This window comes from Betta splendens, chromosome 17, assembly GCF_900634795.4.
Source record: "Betta splendens chromosome 17, fBetSpl5.4, whole genome shotgun sequence".
Taxonomy (NCBI): domain Eukaryota; kingdom Metazoa; phylum Chordata; class Actinopteri; order Anabantiformes; family Osphronemidae; genus Betta; species Betta splendens.
In genome coordinates, this window is record NC_040897.2 from 12723027 (window position 1) to 12744301 (window position 21275).

A 21275-nucleotide genomic window follows, 5' to 3' on the forward strand; every position below is an offset into this window, starting at 1 on the left:
AGACGCTGCTCTGCTGTGTCGTGCTGATCAATGCACTGGCGCTTCGTCGCCGGTAACGACAGGACAGGTTTAACAAGGTTACCGAGGGGGGTAATGGGCTGTTTTGGATCCCGATCACCGAACAGTGAGCCGCGGACCCGCCCCAGGGCTCAGCGCGCCGCCGTCAGCAGCGCGGGTTGAGCCAAGACGTCCCTGCGGCTGGAACGCAGCAGGAGCTGGATGGAGCCGTACCCTTTCAGGGAGCGTCAAGCCCGATAGCAACAGCTGCATTACAACCGGAAACGTGAAGCGCTACACGAAAAATTAAGAACCCCGTAATTCGTTTATGAGGTTTATGGTTTTCACAAGAGGGAATCATTGAGTAAGGATCAGACAAGCTTTAGCTACTATTATTACTCTTGACTATTGAGTCTTGTTTTCAACCGTACTTTAAACATGCGAACCAGTCACTATGCGGCATAAAAGCAACCTTACTCAACTATATCCGAAGAGCTGCCACTGATTGTGCTTTTATTTTGAAGTAAACCACCGGGTGTTGTATGCTGGTGCCGCTGCCTTGACGCCGCTCCTTATTTTTCCACATTAAACCTTGGGGGAGGGATCCTTCGGCGCTGTCGCTCAACTACAAGCTGTACTTTCGGACTTGCGCCGTTTGAGTGAGGAGGTCGGCGAGAAACGCTTTTCAAAGGCGATTAGATATGAGCGAGGCTGCCGAGGGCGCTCCGCGGGACCGTGCGGGAAGATGAGGGTTGCTCCGGTGAGTAGCGACGCGTTCCCGTGGCGTTTCGCTGCCTTATGTTACGGAGCGCCATTACAGCGACAGGCGCGGGGTGAACCGGAGCCGGAGCCGGTGCGGAGGCTGCCGCCGCCGCCGCTCCACGGGTGTTCGGCTAAACGTTAGCTCCTCGGCGTGCGGTAACGCTGTCTGACGCCCGTTACACAACACGGCGGCGCGTTAACAGTCTCCACAACAACCAGAGTGCCGGAAAAGGCCGAGCAACGGCGCGAGTTGACCCGAGGGAGACGCGACGAGACTGGCCGTTAGCCGCGGAGCCCGCGGCGGCGCGAGGGTCCGTTAGAGGAGCGCTGGGAGCCCGGCTGGCCGCGGGGCCGCTGGAGCTAGCTCACCTCCACTCCGTGCTCCTCGCGGGCGCCTACAACTATTATTCAACCCCCGCACTGACTCTTTCCCCATCGTCCTGGAGGAGTTGCGGGTGACTGTTGAGAAACTTACTCGTGGCCTTTTCGCGCCGTGGGAGTGGGTGGTGATTTAAGCTAGCAGCGCGGCTAATACAACTTGGCTGCACAAGTTGCGGCGCGCACGACGCCTCGGCTGCAGTGATTCAACCTGCGGCGCTCGAGGACACGGAGCCGCTTCGTGCGTCCACCTGCCCGTGAGTGGTGCTGGTTCACCCCCCGAGCTTGTGTTTGGCCCGTGGGCACGGTTGCGTAATCGCAGCTGGCGATGATCCGTCCGCACCTGAGACTCGGCTTGTTGGCGTTTTCCTCCACTTGGATCTGGAGGTGGATTGAAGAAGGAAGGACTGTGATGCTCGCGCCAGCGTCATTAGTCAGAAACAACGAGACAGTGAAATGAGTTCGTTGCTGCAGATGGAAACGTTGATATTGGCGGGGTTCAATGCGTCATTAAGTATAATTAGCTGGGTGAAATAACTTCTATTTTGGTTTTAAATTGAGTATTTAGCTTCACACACTTTGAATTTCCAAGCTCTGAAATGACATTAAAACATTAAGATTAGTCGAGATCCTGGACTTATTAGGTCCTTTTCCAGCTGAGAGATATTTATAAGAGTTGAGGAATGATCACGTTACGTCTTGTATATTGTAATTTTCATAATGATTAATACTGTTCTGCTCACGTTAGTTTAACCTGATGTCACCTTAGAATGACAGCCAAGACTTTGCAGGTTCTAAGTCTTAGAACCTGCAAAGTCTTGGCTGTCATTTAATTTCCACATCATACAAATATACATACTTACTTCACAATGATTTTTTTTTTATATAAAACAACTTGCTGCTTTTCTCTGGTCTGATCAGCCTTTTCCCCAGAGAGCATGATGTCCCACGCCATGATCAAGTAGTATTAAAACCCAGGGGGCTGATTGAAGAGACTGATCCAACAGTTTCCCGTCAAAAGACAAGTTCTCGTGTGCTGAGATTTCCCGGATGTAGGTTACACTTTGCTTTCAGAAAGTATTACAAGTCTTTCCCGGATGACAACGCAGAAGGCGTTTTGCTTTTTTTGGTCTTTTACATCAAAACGTAACGGAGAGAGCGAGCTCTTAATAGCTTTTGACACTTGCTGTGAAGCAGAGCACCTCTTTGTAACAGGAGGAGACGTTCTGTTTTTTATCTTTCCTTCTTCTAATCCTGGTGGATTTACCTTCTCAACCTCTCCTGTCAAAGCAATTATTATATTTTTAACATTGAGGAACTGTGGTTCTTTTAGTGGGCTTTGTTATTATTCCTTTAATCTGTGGATGTTCTTGATGAATTTCAATTCAGAAAATCACTAGAGCAGGAGGCAGGAAAACTCCCAGTGCTTCCAGTTAGGGAGTTGATCACTGCCTAATAATGTGTTTCTCAGTCAAACCATTATGTTTAAAAGGTTATGTCAGTCCATTCTTAAAGAGAGGAAGTGATCATTTTGAGGTTTCCTGTGTTCACCCTGTGCAAACAGCGTCTGGAAAAGTGTGTGTGTGTGTGTGTGTGTGTGTGTGTGTGTGTGTGTGTGTGTGTGTGTGTGTGTGTGTGTGTGTGTGTGTGTGTGTGTGTGTGTGTGTGTGTGTGTGTGTGTGTGTGTGTGTGTGTGTGTGTGGATCTGAAGTGGCTGTTTATCAGGATTTAGGCTTGCCGTCTTGAGCAGTTTGCAGCAGCAAGAGAAAGGAAACTAAAAACTAAAACAAACTGCAAGTATCAGTGTGCATGGAAAACACAAGCAGTCTGTCCCCTCATCAGAAAACATGGAAGACTTCTCATGTCGGTGTGGCTTTACGTTTCTCTCCTAACACATGATCACAGTGTGCTTCACAGCTGACGTCGCGGTGAGCAAACAACCACTTTAGACATCATCACTTAAAACGTCTGATGAGGTTAAATGTGGGCCGAGCACAGAATCTTGGGGCGTCACTTTATTGGACACATTACCCTTCACACACAGCATCCTACTTGTATACATCCATATTGGACCATCCACCGCTTTGTCGGCCGGTTCTTTATTAAGCCAGCTTTTACTCACTACTTTAATTGCAATATTATTTAATATATCCTCACATGCAGATATTCTAACACAAATGTCGTTATTATACGAAACCTCCTGCAAGTAGTTAATGTTGTAGGAATTTTAAGATTGATCCAATGGTTTTTCTAACACACACACACAGACTGTCCCCACTATTGTTCCACACTCATGAATGACTTATTAAGAGTCATCGGTTGCAGCGTCACTCACTGCTCAGACCACAGCGTTGTTCCCACCCTCGCCCCGTTGTCACTTACAGCTTCACTTTTTCGGCCTTCGCACGTCTGGATTTCTGCACTTTATCGTCAAGACCGAATGGGAAGTATGTTTTCTGTCAGCCGTCAACTTCAGGTCTTTCTAGACCAGTTTATAAGTTTGGGCTTTAAATCAGAAACTGGTCGTACAGCTGCTCCGGCTCGTTTTGGCTCATTCACCACTAAGGTCAGGCGGACGACTCATTGTAATTTCACAATAAATGAGGCCACTGAGGAAAACTCTGTGCTTTAGAGATAGTTTTACACCATTTCTGTGATCTGTGTGTCAACATAAAATCTTATCGTGGAGGTCTATAGTTTGTCCGACCTGGATGCAGTGTGAATAGTGTTCAATGGGTCTAGACAGACTAGACGTTCTACAGACGTCTCAAGAAAATTGAAGCAAAAGAGTTGCATCCGACTACAGCAACTTGTCCTCACTTCCCTTAAATACTATAAGCATATCTCTAAGTATGAACATTTAGGACTATATGTTATTCATTTGAACACATGTAATGTGAGTGTATCTTAATAAATATACTTTTCTGCATGTGTAATGTAAAGAATTTGCACATCTGGCAGAAAGTGAGTGCAGCTCCCTCAGAGGAAACAACAACAGGAAACAGTCTTGTCCTGACTTAATGAACTGCTTTAACATTCCAGGTTTACAACAGTAAATGTGGCCTTATGTCTTATTTAATTGAGCTGCCATGGCCAGGATGTGCAGTCAGGCATGGTTTATCGCGTTAGTAGCCCGTTGTTAGGGCATTTCATTATTAGTATGTCTGGCTTACGCTGGAGGCTGGAGCATGACTGAGTGAATGAGGGTACAACTTCTCTTAGCTGGCGTTAAAAATGGACTACGATCTCTGCTCCTGTTTTTAGTCATGGTTCATTTAAGCAGATGCTTTATTTATGTTACACCCGATATGCAGTTGTTGTTCTAATGAGACACACAAGTTGAAAATTGGGTGAACGGCAGAGAAGGCTGTTTACATTTTATACAGCGATATGGTTGAATTTGAACAGGCGCGACAAATGATCATTAAACTCTGACATGAGCTTGACAAAGTGACAAAAACTCTGACAAAAAGCTTGTTTTTATTTTGACCCAGTGGTGTTAAAATAAAGAACGTAATATTTAGTTTGTCAAAACAACAGTAAACAGTAATAAAGTACATTTGCTCCAGCGCTGGAAAATAATGTACAGTTTTGAGGTTCAAAATATTGTATTGCAAATGTAAACTGCAGTTCCCCAAGTACAGACACGTACTTTGGTGTTTTTCTTTCACTGCTGCCTCACTCACTGACACTCACTGACACTCACTCACTTCTCTTCTGAAGCATCTTCAAGTTTACATGTCTAAAAATACAACTCCTTCTCGCACTTCGACCAACATGCATTATTTAGGGCCTCTGCAGAGTAATTAAATCTTAATCGGGGACGGGCGTCGCTCCTGGAGGTGTGTTTGTTCACGTGCTCGTTAGAGTGGATGCGTTCTGAGAGCAGGTGGGCTGCGTGGGGAGTGTTTTGTCCTGCAGACCTCTGGACGTCTTCACGGCGTGAGACGAATCCAGGAACACTCTCTTTACATATACACAAATGGTGTGACGCTGAAACAGATAGCGTGAAAGTCTTTGCATTAGTTTTCCATAATATGTAGCCGATAATATGGTGCGGACAAGTTTGCAGGTGACTTTGGTGTTAGTGGTTTTAATTTCAAACACACTGTAACCTACGTTCAAAAGATAATTTTCACTGAAATTGTTTGATTCTTTTTAAAAACTAAATTCAGTTGATCTTCGTCTTGATTGAACAGTGACATCACTGCCTCAAGTGAGTCATCGTGCTCCATCTGCACTGTGCCTGTGTGTGGTTTGGATCATGCTCTAATTAAACCACACTTGCTCTGTTTTAGTAGTTGACTATTAGATTTGTGCGCTGTGTAATTTTCCATTGTGTTTAGTCCATTGTGTCCTTCAGCACCGACCCCAGTGTGGCTGAAACGGTCTGACCCCACAAACACTCTTGTGCCTTCACCATTTTGTGCTTATTTCGAGCCCATGCTCGTGTTCTAAACAAAGCAGAAAATGTGTTGACTGTGCTCCTTTTTGTCCGAGTCCTTCGCTCTGTGGACTATTTGGTCTCCTGTGTAATCCCCGCTCGCTCCTGTCCTCGTGAGAATGACCCTGAGGTTCAGCCCGGCTGTTACGCGCTCGCGGCCCAACACAGACCAAGTCGCGCGTGCGCACGCACATCCCATCCTCGCTCCAAGGTCTCGTCATCAGCAAGGACAGAGCGGGCAGGTTTACTGAGCAGTGATTCAGGATTCAGCTGTTTTCCATTCATGACTCTGATTGCCTTGTCGACCTGGAGAGCTGATGGCTCAGTGCGCATGATAAACTGCAGAACCCTCTCCTGAGTATGGTGAGCTGGTTTCTGTCCTGTGTTACTGTTTGAACAGGGGTTTGTTGATGAACTGTCTAAATGATGTGTTTGACCATCCCTGTGAGGGTTGCAGAAATTTGTTTTATTCATTTCAGCATCATGTAGACAATTCTAAAATAGCGTTACAGCTCATTACCTGCTTACACAAAGGTCAAAGGCTGAACAATGCTCCTTCATGAAGGTGATACTGTTTGACCCCAAGTTGCTTCTTCATCATATGACATAAGTCAAATCAGCATTATTGAACTGAATGATTAAGCCTGTAACCATGGATCAGCTGGTTTGTTTACTTGTATGGGATCCTAACCCACTCTGCCACACAGGTTGATGCAGCTCCTCACCCGTGTGTTCTCCCTCTCTGTCCAAGGTGTGGGCGCTGGGCGCTTCCCAGACTGGGTGAATTCAGAACTGAGAGGAGAACCTGACATAAAAACCTGGCTGGGACTGCTGAGGAGGACCTCTGTGTAGGTGAGGAGAGAGCAGCATGACTTAGCTTAATGTACTATACAGGCTTTTTAGTGGAGTTAAAAAAACAAACCATTCATCCCCAGAAACCCTGGAGGCTGTAGAAGCTTGGCTTTTTAAAGAACGTATGATACAAATGTGTATATTACGGTTTACCATTTTGCTTGACCGACTTTTTGAAAAATCTTTATAATCAAAAAGGGCTTTTCACTAAAAAGCACACTTCCCTTTTTGTTATCCCTGTGACCCCAGAGTGATCCAGAAAGAGAAGGCTGCTTAGGAAGGAAATGAGAAGTAGGAGACGGTTGGAGAGGAGATAGTCAGCTTAAACAAATCATGTAAAGATAGCCAGACAACAACGATCTGAAAAGACGATCTGAATCAGGCTGCAGCAGACAACTGCAGACAATATGGAAATATGAGGACCCGCTTTCATTTCCTCTAGGTTCACGCGGCTGTCAGCAGGGTGGAGCTTTCTGACCCATGGAGAATTACTTTCAGGCCGAGGCCTTCAACCTGGACAAGGTGCTGGACGAGTTTGAGCAGAATGAAGGTGAGCGACTGCATCAGCGTTAATGAATGGGGGGGGGCAGCGGTCACTCACGGTGGTCGAGAAAAGACGCATGGGACAAAGTGCGACTGAGAGCGCAGAAGTTCAAGAAGTGGAGTAAACTGTGGGGTGTCCTCATGTGACCCGTAAATCGGCCATCAGACGTCCAACCACTGCCCGGGCGCTCAATGAGGGAGTGCAGAGAGGGAATCGGACAGACAGGGTTTTCAGTGCGTCAGGTTTATGCAAAACTGCTCAAGGAATGAGCCCGAACTGGGTGAACTTAATGTTCACAGTGCGCTAAGAAATTGCATTAGGGCCACTTTTAAGCTGTGGTTGCAGAGGGTTTATTTATAGTAATTGTAAAGTAAACACTACATTACTGAGCTGTGCATCTGCAGACTCGCCGCTCTCCGTAAACCGCTCTTATTACAGAGAAAACGCTTCTTTTTATGGATTTCTTGTCAGTGACCCGGCAGAATGCCGTTTCTGCTGATGCTCACAAACAAATAATACATTTTGATGGTGCTGGGAACTCGCTGTGTATTTTGGCTGCGAGCGATTATCTGCGTGTCCTTTGCCAGAGATACAGCTCAGCAGATTAACTCTGCATGTGTGTCACTGCCTGTGTGGCTCACGTAGCAAACACTCAAACAGCTTAGCGGCATGGCGGCTGCTGTGTAGCATTCTCCTTCATTGAAACCGCTAAGAGTCGCGTTGAGTGGATGGAAGAATTTCTACAGGTCACACATTATTCATGTGTCTGCTTCACTGATGGCTCCCGCGGGAGAGCGAACCATTTAGCCCACTTCCTCAGAGTTTCAGTCCATCCAGGCACTAATTTGCCGCTCCACACCAACCTCGTTTCTCAGCTCGTCCCCTGGTTTGTTCCTGCCTTTTTTTAGCCTTTCACCTGGGAGTGTGTGTCTTTGCGTCAGTGTTGTTAATTAGTGGCTTCCTGTTTTGTTGATGGCAAGATGCTGGTAGTTTTGTGTCTAGAGTCTATCCCAAACATCAGGATAAAAGGTTTTGTACACAAGACAAGGATCAAATTAAATGAGTGCAGAAAAAAAAACGCTTAGCCAATTATATAGATTTTAATTTAACAAGCTTGCTTCCACCTTCTCTCTAGACACCACTGAGAACTTATGGTGAGAAATGATAATGAATTAGGCACAATCATTTTGTTTTGCTCTTCTTTCTCTGTGCCAGATGAGACGGACACTCCCATTCTCTCTGATGCCAAGTGGACGCAGATCTTGGCCCCACCGGCCCACCTGCTCTCTCTGAATCCCGCTTTAGCCCACTCGGACCTCAGTCCACAAACTGCGCTGCCTATCAAAACTCTCCCTGACCCTTCTTCTGGCGCCTCCCCAGGGGCCGACCCCAAGAGACATCTAGGTCCTGAACCTACCTGGGTAGAGGAGAGGCCTGCCGACATCCATAGCCCGCCGCTCCCCCAGCCCAACATCGGCAAACTGGTGGGGACAGACGACCTGTCGCCGCCCCCTTTGACGGCATGCAGTGCCGTGGAGAATGGCTGCCATGCAAGCTCCCATGATGAGCTCAGCAAAGATCCGAGTTCCCCTCCAGACGTTCAGCCTGGTCCCTCATATCAGGAGGTCAAATGTCAAAAGGATGCGGACGTAGCTTCAACTGTGGGAGGAGGTGATGCCACTGTTAGTCAGTCTCACTTTACATTTGAGGTTGGATTAGAACAGGAGCCAGCTGCAACTAAGAAGACTCATTCAAATGCACAACCAACAACAGAAAATGAAGAAGGTGTCAAAGATGTGGCCATTATGGCTGTTTTCCAAGACTTTAGTCCAAAGAGACGAAGTGCAAACTCAACTGAGGAGCAGGTAGAGGTTCTCATGAATGGAGAGAGAGATGTTGAGGCTGATTGTGATGCAGAGGAGAATGATGTGTCTGCCCCTGACAGGACCGGAGTAGAGAAGATGAGATGTGGTCCAGAGGGAGGTGCAGACCAGCTTCTCAGAATAACAAATCATCCAAATGGTTTGGAACAGGAGAGCAGCCACTCCAGACTGAAAGAGGAAGAGGAGGAGGAAGGGGAACTGTCCCCCTCTCCTCTACCCTCCAAAGAGGACTCTGTCACTGAGGAGAAAGAGATGGAGGAGAGCAAACAGGAGAGCATTGATGGAGGAGCAGCGGGATCAAGTAGCATCCCACCAAAAGTCAACAATCGGCTTCAGCCGGTCAGCGTTCCTTATGGAGGGGCGCGACCAAAGCAGCCGGTTAACCTCAAGCTCCAGATTCCACAGCCAGTGTCGGGCCAGATCCAGAACCAGCTTGGCCCTTCTGTCAGCAAGAACAAGAACCTGGAGAACCAGTGTCGAAGACTCGCTCCATCGGAAACGGCACTTGGTGGGACTGATCAGCATGCTGCTGGGGTGAATAGAGTTGCTGCTGTGAACGCTCCCTCCCTGGTGCCTTCAGGGAGCCCAGACAATGACCTCCAGGCAGGCCAGCAGGGCGCTCTGTGCAGGAAAGCTGCCACCTCCCTGGGAGAGGTGGCCCCTGTGTGGGTGCCTGACTCCCAGGCTCCCGTCTGTATGAAATGTGATGTCAAGTTCACGTTCACCAAGAGGAGGCACCACTGCAGGGCCTGTGGCAAGGTCAGTGAAACCCCACCGCTGCTCTACAGCCAAGTGAGGAAACGGTTAACTGAGCAATACAGCTGCCAGCTGTATCATCAGCAAATGTCTTTAAGGTTCTTCTCTATCAAATGTTGTTTTATTTATTCTAAATATTTGTGGGTGAGAGTAAATGTGGTTATACAGCATGATTCTACTAATTTTAACCTTTCATTTCAACCCTCAATAACAGTTGTGACATTTTGGACCATCGCACACTAATGTTGTCTAAGGCGAGTCCCTCTGTAAATGAAAAGACATAACCAGAGAAAAATGGGTCTCATGTTCGTCTTTACGGATATTATTATTAATTTTAAGTCATCATTCTGCGATCCAGTTTGTTTCAGTCCATACCTTCATACAGCAGAGTGGTATCTGCTTGTATTTTCAAGAGAAAATCCGGGCGAGGACGAAAATATTTTGTGTGTGTTCTAGTGTATCGCTATTTACCATTAAGACCCGCAGTAAATCTGACTCCTGTGGTGGAAACTAGAGTGTTAGCTCTCCAAAGAGCCCGAACATTTACATACTCCAATGGGTTGAAGAACAGCTTTCATTTTTATTTGAGTATGTGCTTTCAGGCGTGTCAGTTGCCATTGCCCTCCGATTTATATGTGGACCAAAGGCAAGGTGGCATAGAACAGAAAATATGAATAAGACACACTTTACAGCAGCATAATCTCACAAGTGAACATTCCGCAGAGAGCAAGCTGAATGAAGTGCTGTGTATTGATACATGAGGTTTTGGGGCCTTTCCCTGAGATCTGCTCAGCAGGTGTGCAGGTAGCTTTCCAACATGGCCGCCCACGCGTGCGCCAGGCTACGAAGATGCAGCCGCTGACGGAGCGATGGAAAATGGCCGGACTGCTACTTTAATTTCCCATGGTGGTAAACAAACACACGCCCTGCCACTTGAGCAGGGAGGAGCTGGCTCTGCAGTAATTCTGACACCAGCAGGATCCTCAGCGCATCCACCAGCAGACTGGTAGAGCCACAAATAGCCTCATATATTGCCGTGAGGCTTTGAAATGAAAAGGATCCTCTGCTCTCTATCTAATCATCTACTAAATAGATGTCACTGGGTAATGGTGCATCTGTTGGACGCTGTTTACTGCTGCAGCTTGTCGTTGCACACAATCAGTTTTTAACACCTGCATGACTTTAAATGAATATTTAATAATGTCCAAAGTGCTTCTATTTTGTAGGACTGAGGCCCAGGTTCTAAATGATTTTGTCGTCCTGTGGTCAAGGTGTTCTGTGCAGCGTGCTGCAGTCTGAAGTGCAAGCTCATGTACATGGACAGGAAGGAGGCCCGCGTCTGTGTCACCTGTCATTCTGCTCTGATGACCAGCGAGCATCCACGTAAGTGCAAAGTTGTCTATTCCTTGCTTAGGTTGCATTTTAAGTGTGTAGATACACTCAAGCATTTTATTATCATTTATATTAGTGCTGTTTTCTGGCTCCTGCAGCTCAGTCATGGGAGACTCCAGCCTCTGGAAGCAACCAGAGTCCCAACCCCAACAATCCAGCGGAGTACTGCTCCACCATCCCCCCTCTGCAGCAGGCGCAGGCCTCTGGGGTGCTCAGCTCGCCTCCTCCCACCGTCATGGTGCCCGTGGGAGTGCTGAAACAGACTGGCAACGAGGGTGCGGGCTTAACTGAAACAAATGACAAAAAAGAACGCGCTCTGTGCACTTCTTTAAAGTGACATTTTGTGCCCTTTTTTTAGGGTCCCTCTCACGGGAGCAGAGGAGGGTGTGGTTTGCAGATGGCGTCCTACCTAACGGAGACGCAGCGGAGTCTCCCAAACCTTCAGCCTCCAGCCCAGCCCCCTCCCACTCGCTGGCCATTTCCACGTATTCTAACAAATCCAGCACGTCTGATGCCTCGGAGGTAGGCTGAGCACCACAAACACGCAGCTGAAGTTATTAGGTTAGCGTGTGTGACAAAGGGCTCCTTCTGCAGCGCTTTACTAGCCGGGTCAGGAACCGTAATAAACAGGCCGTAAACAGACTTTAAAAGAAACACTTAATGCTTAATCGGTGTTTTAAAGCCCCGAAGGCTGAAATGCTCAAAGCTGGAATCTGCAGTTGGTTGAGCTGAAGCCAAGAGGATCAATACATTGTGTTCAGTGTACATCTGAACAGCAGGTCCTGCTTCTTCCCCGTTTGTGCAACTGTCAGGTTGATTCAGGATCTGTTGAAGCTTTGAATCTGTTTTATTTGTAACGCCCTGCTGATGCAATGCAGACGCAACGCGTGTCTCGGCTCAGACTTTCCTGTCATACCGCTCATGCTAAAGCGACTCCTGACGTTCACCCAGTTCTCTCACACTCTACACGTGTTACATGGAATATGTGAATATGTCAGCTCAGTGTTTACCCCCCCCCCCCCTTTACCCCCAGGCGGCCCATGTACCTGTTGCCCCGGTGGGCAGCCCCGTGGGCAGCTCCCTCAGCCTGATCCCGGAGGATGGGCTCCCTCCCATTCTCATATCCACTGGAGTCAAAGGAGGTACGGGAGGCCACATCACAGGTGCTTGCCCTCATCCTCACCATTCGGCTGCCTCCTCATTGCTCTGATAGCTGCTTTGTTTGTGCTTGTTCTGCGTGTTTCTTGTGCTTTATGTTACGGCTCATGTTTTGACCACTCATTGCAAATAAGGGGGAAGGGGTCGTACGTGGAAATGCCTCTAAGCTGTGAATTCTTTTGGAGGTCTCAAGCTGCTGTTACTTTGGTCTGATCATAGTTTCCCCTCTCCTGCGTTACCTTTTACTCCTGTTCCATGGTCACCTTCCCCCTGAATTTCACTCTCCGCACTTTCTCATCATGGCTTTTTCCTTTCCTTTATCCAATGTTACCTCAACTCCTCCCTTCTTTCATCCTTCTCCAACTCTGTTGCACCACCTTAAACCACCTGCAGACTATGCTGTGGAGGAGAGGCCATCGGAGATTGTCCTTATGCAGCAGCTGGAGGAAGGAGGTCCAGATCCTTTGGTGTTTGTGCTCAATGCTAATCTACTCGCTATGGTCAAGCTCGTCAACTGTGAGTGTCACGCTACCAATGCCTGAGTAGATGTTTAAAGGCACAGGGTCTTAGATCTTGATGGGGAGCCTGTTATAGTTTGCATTAATCATTTATTTCAGAATCGTGCTGCCTATTGTATGTTTCACCTCCTGTAGTGTCCTTCTACTGGTTAAGTTAGGGTTCAAATTCCTGTTTGCTCACATGCTTTATCTGAAGTGTTTCTCAGATATCAATTAATTTATCAGTGCAGGTGTTATGTATAAAAATTTAAACTGGAGGCAGCCAGTCTGAATATATCTACGTGTGATGGGACAGTCCATTCGCCCTGATGCAGAATAATTACTACGTTTGGGTTATGAGTTTAGGTGGAAAATGTGACTTTGTTCGTGTCTTGTTTTAAGTACAACTCTGTTCAATTGCAACCTGCAGATGTAAACAGGAAGTGCTGGTATTTCACAACAAAGGGAATGCACGCGGTCGGCCAGGCAGAGGTGGTCGTTCTGCTGCAGTGTCTTCCTGATGAGAAAACCATCCCTAAAGACGTCTTCACCCACTTTGTGCAGCTCTACCAGGAGGCCCTCACTGGTAAGAACGCACCCAGCAGCTCCATCAGGAGGCTCATACTAAAACTAGACTCCACACATCAGACGCTGTCCACAGGTGAATCCATCTCTCAGTCAGATGCTGTCCAATAAAAAAATTAACCAACCCAAACATTATATAGTAAAAGGAAGATAGTTGCAGCTCTATTTTTGTCCTGTGGCGACAGCTCATGAACTCCGTAGCCTCTGCTTGGAAACCAGGTTACTGTCTCCTGCTGCTGAATTGTCTGTGTTTTGGTGGAGTACGTTCCAACATTAGCGCCGTGCTGTCAGGTCGCGTCCCTCCAGGCGTGACCGCGCGCCACTGCTTGTGTTGCGTTTTTACCTCCGTATGCTGCAGAGCAAACGCAGCTAATATCTGACGGCTCGCTCCCCTCGGGCCGTTTCCTTTTTCATATTCACACTGGGGCAGTTTGGGGCTGGCTGATTGGAGCCATATTGTGTTTGTTGTCCCTGATTAAGTTGACAGGCTCTGAGAAGAAATGCTGGCCTGAGCTCAGGTTTGTTGTGTTGTGTGCCATCTAAAGGCAGTGCTCCCTCCCAGGACACCTCGTTGGGAGTACGAGGTTTTAGAGTTCACCGTTTTAGGTCTTTAATAGAGAGGAACACTCAGGCTCCTTGTTCTCTGTAATCCCAGGAATGCACTGAGCCATTTCTTTCCCATTGTTCCTTTACAACTCTTTTATTCTCATTTCCTTCCATGTTAGATTTGTCACCACCTGTAGTATTAGTCCTTTTTCTGATCTCTCTCTCTCTCTCCTGTTCTTTCTTGTTTCGTGAAGGCAACGTCCTGAGCCACCTGAGCCACTCGTTCTTCACTCAGAGCTTTCTGGGCAGTAAAGAGCATGGTGGCTTCCTCTACATCAGTCCTTCCTTCCAGTCACTGCAGGACCTCATGCTGCCGAACCCGCCCTACCTCTTTGGCATCTTGATACAGAAGTGGGAGGCGCCCTGGGCCAAGGTCTTCCCCATTCGACTCATGCTGCGGCTGGGTGCAGAGTACCGATGTGAGTTGCTTGGGTTCTCTATCATTTTAAATTAATGAAATCTGCTAGTGATCATAATTGGCGGTGCATTGGTGGGCATAGATTCTGCATGTTCACAATTAGGTCGGTGTTTGGCTGCAACTGCCTCATCCTCCTACAACAAGCAGTTAGGAAGCAGCTTCATATTTAGTCTACGTAAATCACCTGTCAGACACGTTACAGCTGGTGAGTGGGTGAGCAATGCGTTTCTCCTCATTAGGTTTGATTCATATGGTAAAATATTAAGATCCAGATTAAGCTCCACTGAGCTTACTATGTCAGTTGTCTTAGAAAGCCTGTAGACCTTCATGCTTTTCACATGTACCACGACGTCTCCTCAGGAGGTTTATGAGAAAGGTTCCTCTCCACCAAATCCTCTCCTTTCACAGCCAGACCTGCCATCACAGAGCTCTGCAGGACTCCATTAAGCTTCCCAGCGAGCCTGGATAGAATACATTAACAAAGCCTCTTAAGCTTCTGAACATAAAATATCAGTATTTCCATTAAAACACATCCCCTCTATGCTGTCACCTCATACCCTAAGCAATGACCAGCACAAGGTTGGGAACATTTTTGGCACATGGACGCTCGCTGAAAAATCTCAAATTGAAGAGATTTATTTATTGGTAATACTAAGAGTTTGTGGCAAAGTCTTATTTCCAGCAGTTTTGCTGAGACAAGGCTAAAAATAGTCATCTAAGGAGCTTTGGTTGCCTCAGAAAAAAGCAGCCTTAGCTTTCACTTGTGCATTAGGAGCGTTCCTCATAACAGTTCACTGTTTGATTTTAGACGTGGAGGAGATGGGAACTCTGGAGTTGGTGCAGTTAATAAAAACAAAACCTAGAAACACTGTGTTGCATAGTGTGGAAAGGAATATGAAAACATTTATGAAGCACGCACACTGATTACAGTAAAAGCTGTTTTAAGGTTAAGTCCTATTCTTTGCCTCTGTTGCAGTCAGTGCTGAACCCAGAACACTAAAAATACCATTATTCTGGACTGTCCTTTAAATGTTTACACAGGAATGTGATGATGATAAAAATGATGCAAACATGTTGTTTTGCAGTTTATCCTTGTCCGCTGTTCAGTGTGCGCTTCAGAAAGCCGCTCTTTGGCGAGACCGGTCACACAATCATGAATCTGCTTGCAGTAAGTGCCTTGTTTTTCTCCCGCTGGGGCTGTGCTCTTACTTAATTCCAACGTGTAACAGCGCTGCTTTATGCTGTGGAAACATAACATGATGACATGATGATTTGCACCCTTTTCCCAGGACTTCCGTAACTACCAGTACACGCTACCAGTGGTGAAGGGTCTGGTTGTGGACATGGAAGTAAGAAAGACGAGCATCAAGGTCCCCAGTAATCGCTACAACGAGGTGAGGATCATAAAATGGTTTAATGTGTCTTAGTGATGAAATCAGTAAAAGATGCATTTTTCTAGTTCAACAAAAAACTGAATGCGTCAAGTTTCTGTAAACGACTCATGACAAATATATTAGTCACAGTCAACTAAGACTGTTGGTCATGTTCCTCTCATTTAACATTTTTTTGTTGATTTTTAAAACAATAAGCCCCCGTCTCCACATCAGTGGAGGAGGCTGTTTTTAGGCTCCGCGAGCGTCAACGGGAACATTTACTCGATGTAGGTGATATGTAATGAATCCTCCGGGGTCCCTGCAGCTGAACACGAGGCGTAGGCTGCCGACACTCGAGGGTGTGAATGAATGTCCGGCCAGAAGAAGTGACACACGTGAAACTCCGCCTGGCGGAGAAACTGAGCCGCGGCGGTGCGGGCTTGGCTGCTGATGCAGTGACAGATGGGAAGCCAGTGATATGAAATGGGGACGGTTTCCCAACAGCTTGCAGGCGAGTCTTTAGCGCAGCAAGTGGTTAAAGCCCTCCAGATTTTCAGTTTTAGACCAAGGACGGCTCCTAAGAGCTGGAGCCAGGGGATCGACTGGAATTAATACGTGGATCTTTCAACTATTGGTATCGTGTTGATGCCTTTGTCCACAATCTGTCATCTCCAGCGCCATCCCATTGAACTGCCCCCAGAAGCCCACTGCAATTAGGCTTAACCAGTCCGCTTCTCCTCCAGCCTCTTCCCCTGCATTCACCCAAAGGGCAGCGTAATTATGCACGGGTATTTGTCCTTTCAGCTCATGAAGGCTATGAACAAGTCCAACGAACACGTGCTGGCCATGGGGGCGTGTTTCAACGACCGCGCCGACTCCCACCTGGTGTGCGTCCAAAACGACGACGGGAACTACCAGACGCAGGCCATCAGCATCCACCACCAGCCGCGCAAAGGTGGATGTCATCAGCCTGTTGTGTGAAGGGCTCTGTTTGAATGGAATCCTCATCCTGACTCTTCTATCTGTGTCTTTTTTTCCCAGTTACTGGAGCCTGCTTCTTTGTGTTCAGCGGTGCTTTGAAAGCCTCGTCGGGCTTCTTGGCCAAGACCAGTATTGTGGAAGGTGAGAACCATGACGACAAACCACATGCTGGCTGTAAAGATGGTGAAATATTCAGTAGAGTTATGTAAAAAAGCCTTAGAAAGGTCACCGTGTTTACGGAAAACAATTATTGATGTTGCAGCTTTGTCCTGGAGTTACATTTGTCAGCTGTCAAGGATTTTGCTAAATCATCTAATGCGAGAAAATACTGCAAACCAAGACTCTTACTGTTATATTTTAAATTTATACAACAGTGCTGCATTTTTACATATCTGCTGGATTGAATATCCCTGAAACAGCAGATCCCTGTTTAGTTTTTTGTATTTATTTTGATTTATGACAGAGATCCAGATACAAATTAAGTGTTTACCCATTGGTAGATGGAGCTAAATAAATTCTACCTTGAATTTTTTTTTAAATGGTCAGTTCCCTAAATGATGTCAGTACAGTTTCCAAGTAAAAAAACTAACTAGAATAATAAACTAAATTAAAACAGCAGATGTGTTTTGTAAATGCAAACCAAAAACATCAATCAAATCAATAACTGATTTGAATTATAATTGGTGCAGTTTTAATCAGCTCTACTTGTGTAAATAGCAATGACTATTCGGTCCAACCGACTGAGCTCTACTCGTGACGATTGATCAGCAGTTTCCGTCTTCAGATGGTGTGATGATCCAGATCACGGCTGAGACCATGGACTCGCTGCGACAAGCCCTGAGGGACATGAAGGACTTCACCATCACGTGCGGTAAAGCAGACCAGGAGGAGAACCAGGAGCTCGTCCACATCCAGTGGACGGAGGATGACCACAACTTCAACAAGGGGTGAGAGGAACACTTATGGTGCAGATCGTTTCCTAATCATTGCATTTGCTGATTCAATAAAACCTCATGCCTCGGTGAAGCCACGTCAGTCAGGGTGGAATGATTTAGAAATGCACCAACACTATCAATTTTACAGCAGCCTGATAAATTTCATTGTAACTTTTCAGCATAAAATATAAATGAGGCCTTTCACCAGCTACTGTATCACTCCTTGGCTCGGTTCCCTGGATGGCAGCAGTTTTAACCCTTGTTTTTCCAGGTCAGCTGGGCTGCAGCCATCTCATTATGGTTTATTATGCTGTTCTATTGTTTGCTTCACTCTTATTCTTATTAGTTTGGCAAATATTCTGACAAGCACCTGTAAATGATTGATTTAGAATGTAACCCACCTCCACTGTTGACCAGCTGACAGCTCTACACACACTTACGTACATATGCTTTCATTCAACGCTGTTATGTTGTGTTGTTTAATTGTGCAGCGTGATCAGTCCTATCGATGGCAAGTCCATGGAGTCCATCACCAGCGTCAAGATCTTTCATGGCTCCGAGTTCAAGGCCAACGGCAAAGTCATCCGCTGGACAGAGGTACGGTGCCTGCGACCGCTCCTGCCGGTTGCTACGGCAACGAGAACAAACACAGACCTGACTGGATGAGACGTTGAAACATTCGTTTCTACCAAAGGGACCTGCTGTGAATCATTTGTTTGGCATGAATCTGTGTGTAACTTTCTGATCAGTTTAGGTAAATAGTGTAAAATTGTGTTTTTAAATGTTGTAAAATGTCTTTTTATGGCAACAGATGTTTTTCGTTTCTTATTCAAACTATATCAGCAGAGCTCTTGGCCATGACGCTGTTTCTTCCACTCCTCAGGTGTTCTTCCTGCAGAGTGAAGACCAACCCAGCGGTGTGAGTGACCCGGCCGACCACAGCCGGCTGACGGAGAATGTGGCGCGAGCGTTCTGCATGGCGCTGTGTCCGCACCTCAAACTGCTCAAAGAAGACGGCATGGCTAAACTGGGACTGAGGGTCACGCTGGATTCTGACCAGGTAGGCTGACGCTTTGCTTGTTACTGGGATTGTTACTGGGATAGTGGGCGGAGCAGCGGGTCGCCACAGAGCGTGACTGGCGTCTGTTGTCATTACAGGTGGGTTATTTAGCAGGAAGTAACGGCCAGCCTCTCCTGCCTCAGTATCTGAGTGACCTGGACAGCGCTCTGATCCCCGTCATCCACGGTGGAGCCTGCCAGCTGAGCGAGGGCCCCATGGTCATGGAGCTGATCTTCTACATACTGGAGATCATCTCCTAGGAGTCGAACACCAAAATCTTGTTTCACCTTGTAACGTCATCTCACAGCTCGTTCCTCAGTCCCTCCCTTTGTCACCTCTTAAACCATTTGCACTTCAAAGGAGCCTGAAAACTGTGCCGTGCCAGGCGGGGTAGCATTTTTCCAATCAGCCTATGCATCCAGCCACCGTGTGCTCTGCTCCAGAGGTCGCCTGGGGCCTGAGGATCATCAGTCATCTATCGCCTCACCTGTCGGGTTCTTTTGATCTCTGAGCTCCAGAGGTTTCACTGGGTTCGTCCCAATAACCACACCGTAATTGTGAGTAGTGCTATTAAGTGCCTGCAGAAGGGGCGGGTCTCTGCTGAGTGTCAGTGTGATGGAAATTTCTAATCTGCTCAATCATGCAGTGAAACCATTCAGGAGCAGTTAAAGACACCAAGTTATGTACAAGCAAAAACATGCCACTTCATGATTGAAATGAATCATGAAGTAGTCGGGTTGAAATGGAGCAACGCCCATCTGTGGATCTTCTATTGATGAGATAATGAGTGATTATGCGCTGATGTCTGCTGGCGGGTGGACGGACTGGGTGTCTCACTCCAGTGTGGTGTCATGTAGCTCCTCGGTGTCCTGTTTGCACCATCACTGTGGCCAGAGGTCCTGAAGTGCCGAACTCAAAGGCCCCTGTGTAGCACAGATGCTTCAGAAAAGACCCCCTGATGGGAAACTAGAAAACGAGGAGGGAGACGGCGCCTCTGTGTGGTGGTTTAGTTTTTTGCACTGCGGTGCTGTCTGCCTGCTGCAGATGCATGAGGGCAAAAACTAAACCACACTCAGCTTCACGTCTTAAGCTTTACTCATCAATCACCAGATGCTTTTATGTCATGGACAGATGCATTTGTCGTACATATTTTTTGTAGGTAGAGCGCTTCTCCTCCATTATAACCTCGTAGCCTCCAGAGATCTCACTGAACGACAGTATTACCACCAACTCCTAGTTTCTACAGACAAGAGCTGAATAGAAAGGTTCCAGTGCTTTATTTACGAACTCAAACAATCTGTACATAAAGATGACACTTTTTAATCACACCAATCCAAAAGATTAGTGCTCTGTGTTCATCCAGCAGTGGTTGGAAGGAACTGATTTTGGTGTCTAATCCTACAAAGAGAATAACTGTTAAAGATGTAAAATATAAATATATATATATATATATATATAGTATATAAATATAAATTCTATAAGGACTGTGTAAAAATTGCAGAAGCAGTGCACTGGATTCTAAGCCATTTACCAGAGTGAGTGCAAACGTTGGAGTTGCTGCGACCGTGTCCAGGAAAACGAAAAGAAAATCAGTAAAGACCGGGGATTCCTGCAAGAAGGGTCGCACCAACCTGAAGCTGAATGTATCTCCTCTCACGACTCCTGAAATCATCAAGAACTGTGTAGGAACCCTGTGCTTGTTGAAAACGTCAACACACGCTGGACCTGTAAACGGTCGACGCCGTCGCTCCCTGCAGCCCGTTCGGCTGCTGCTTCGACATGGACCTGGAAACCAAGAATGTATTCCTCCCGTTTGTTTGAATCTGCAGCGTGTTTTTGCTTTTGGCTACACTCTTCACCAAAAAGCTCTGTGTCGTCACAATGCTCTGTACAGGGATCGCTATGATCTGCGTCATAGTTACTTCTCCATCTTTGCTCCTCCTCGTACCGGCAGAGCAGGACCAGAGGTTTTGTTGAAGCATTTTATTGGAGAAAACTCTTGTCATCAAATGAGAATTAGACAATCACATGAAAAAAGAGCTGACGCATCGATTATTGCTTAGATCTGTAGCGATTTTGTGTTAATTTCACCCAATTTCAAGTATTTCAGAAGCTACTGTAGCAAAGTTATTCTAGTACTAGTATGAGGTTAAAGGTCACCAGTTCTAGGTCAATATACTGTGATCATACCAGAGTCGGTGTCACTCAATCACTGTGTCCTCACTGTGATGCTGTTTTTATAAATTAGCATGATGACGAGGTCATTTCTTTTCTGTCCCGTATTCATGTTCATGTTTTCATGCTTTTATTTCTGGCCTTGTCTGATGTGCAATATGATCCAAAAATCCAACAAATGGTGCAATTTGACTCAAAAGTAGCATTTTCTTTGGTATTCTGTTGTAATCTGTTCATCTGTAACACTGCATGCAAACTGAACCGAGCTAAGCGGGAAGAAATGTCCGCCTTCAGTTGTCAACAAGGTTCTTCTTTTGTTTTTTTTTTATGTCTAACGTTTGAAAAAGCCAAAAACCCTGTACATCTTTTTTTCTTTACACTACAAATGTTTAAACTGTAGTATATGTAAAATAAAACTCAAATTTGAAACAAGTGCTTTTCTGAATAGGATTTCTTGAGCAACAGAAGAGGCTGGACGC

General features: G+C 46.5%; 1 protein-coding gene across 5 annotated transcripts; it reads left to right on the forward strand.

The window, feature by feature from the left end:
• Positions 1 to 547: 547 nt before the first annotated feature.
• On the forward strand, positions 548 to 21228 carry zfyve9a (zinc finger, FYVE domain containing 9a). 5 transcript variants are annotated; one of them, XM_029130754.3, is made up of 20 exons: positions 550 to 757; positions 6333 to 6433; positions 6683 to 6768; positions 6876 to 6983; positions 8193 to 9619; positions 10888 to 10999; positions 11107 to 11283; positions 11367 to 11530; positions 12042 to 12171; positions 12560 to 12682; positions 13094 to 13249; positions 14049 to 14273; positions 15358 to 15440; positions 15562 to 15666; positions 16450 to 16600; positions 16687 to 16767; positions 17411 to 17573; positions 18053 to 18158; positions 18445 to 18621; positions 18720 to 21228. In XM_029130754.3, exons 4-20 carry the CDS (start codon positions 6914 to 6916, stop codon positions 18879 to 18881), a joined length of 3612 nt encoding a protein of 1203 aa, XP_028986587.1. In that variant the 5' UTR covers positions 550 to 757; positions 6333 to 6433; positions 6683 to 6768; positions 6876 to 6913; the 3' UTR covers positions 18882 to 21228. The 5 variants fall into 5 exon arrangements, with proteins under 5 accessions (XP_055359908.1, XP_028986587.1, XP_028986588.1 ...); XM_029130755.3 differs by lacking the exon at positions 6683 to 6768 and having other exon boundaries at positions 12042 to 12150; XM_029130753.3 differs by lacking the exon at positions 6683 to 6768 and having other exon boundaries at positions 551 to 757.
• Positions 21229 to 21275: the final 47 nt, after the last annotated feature.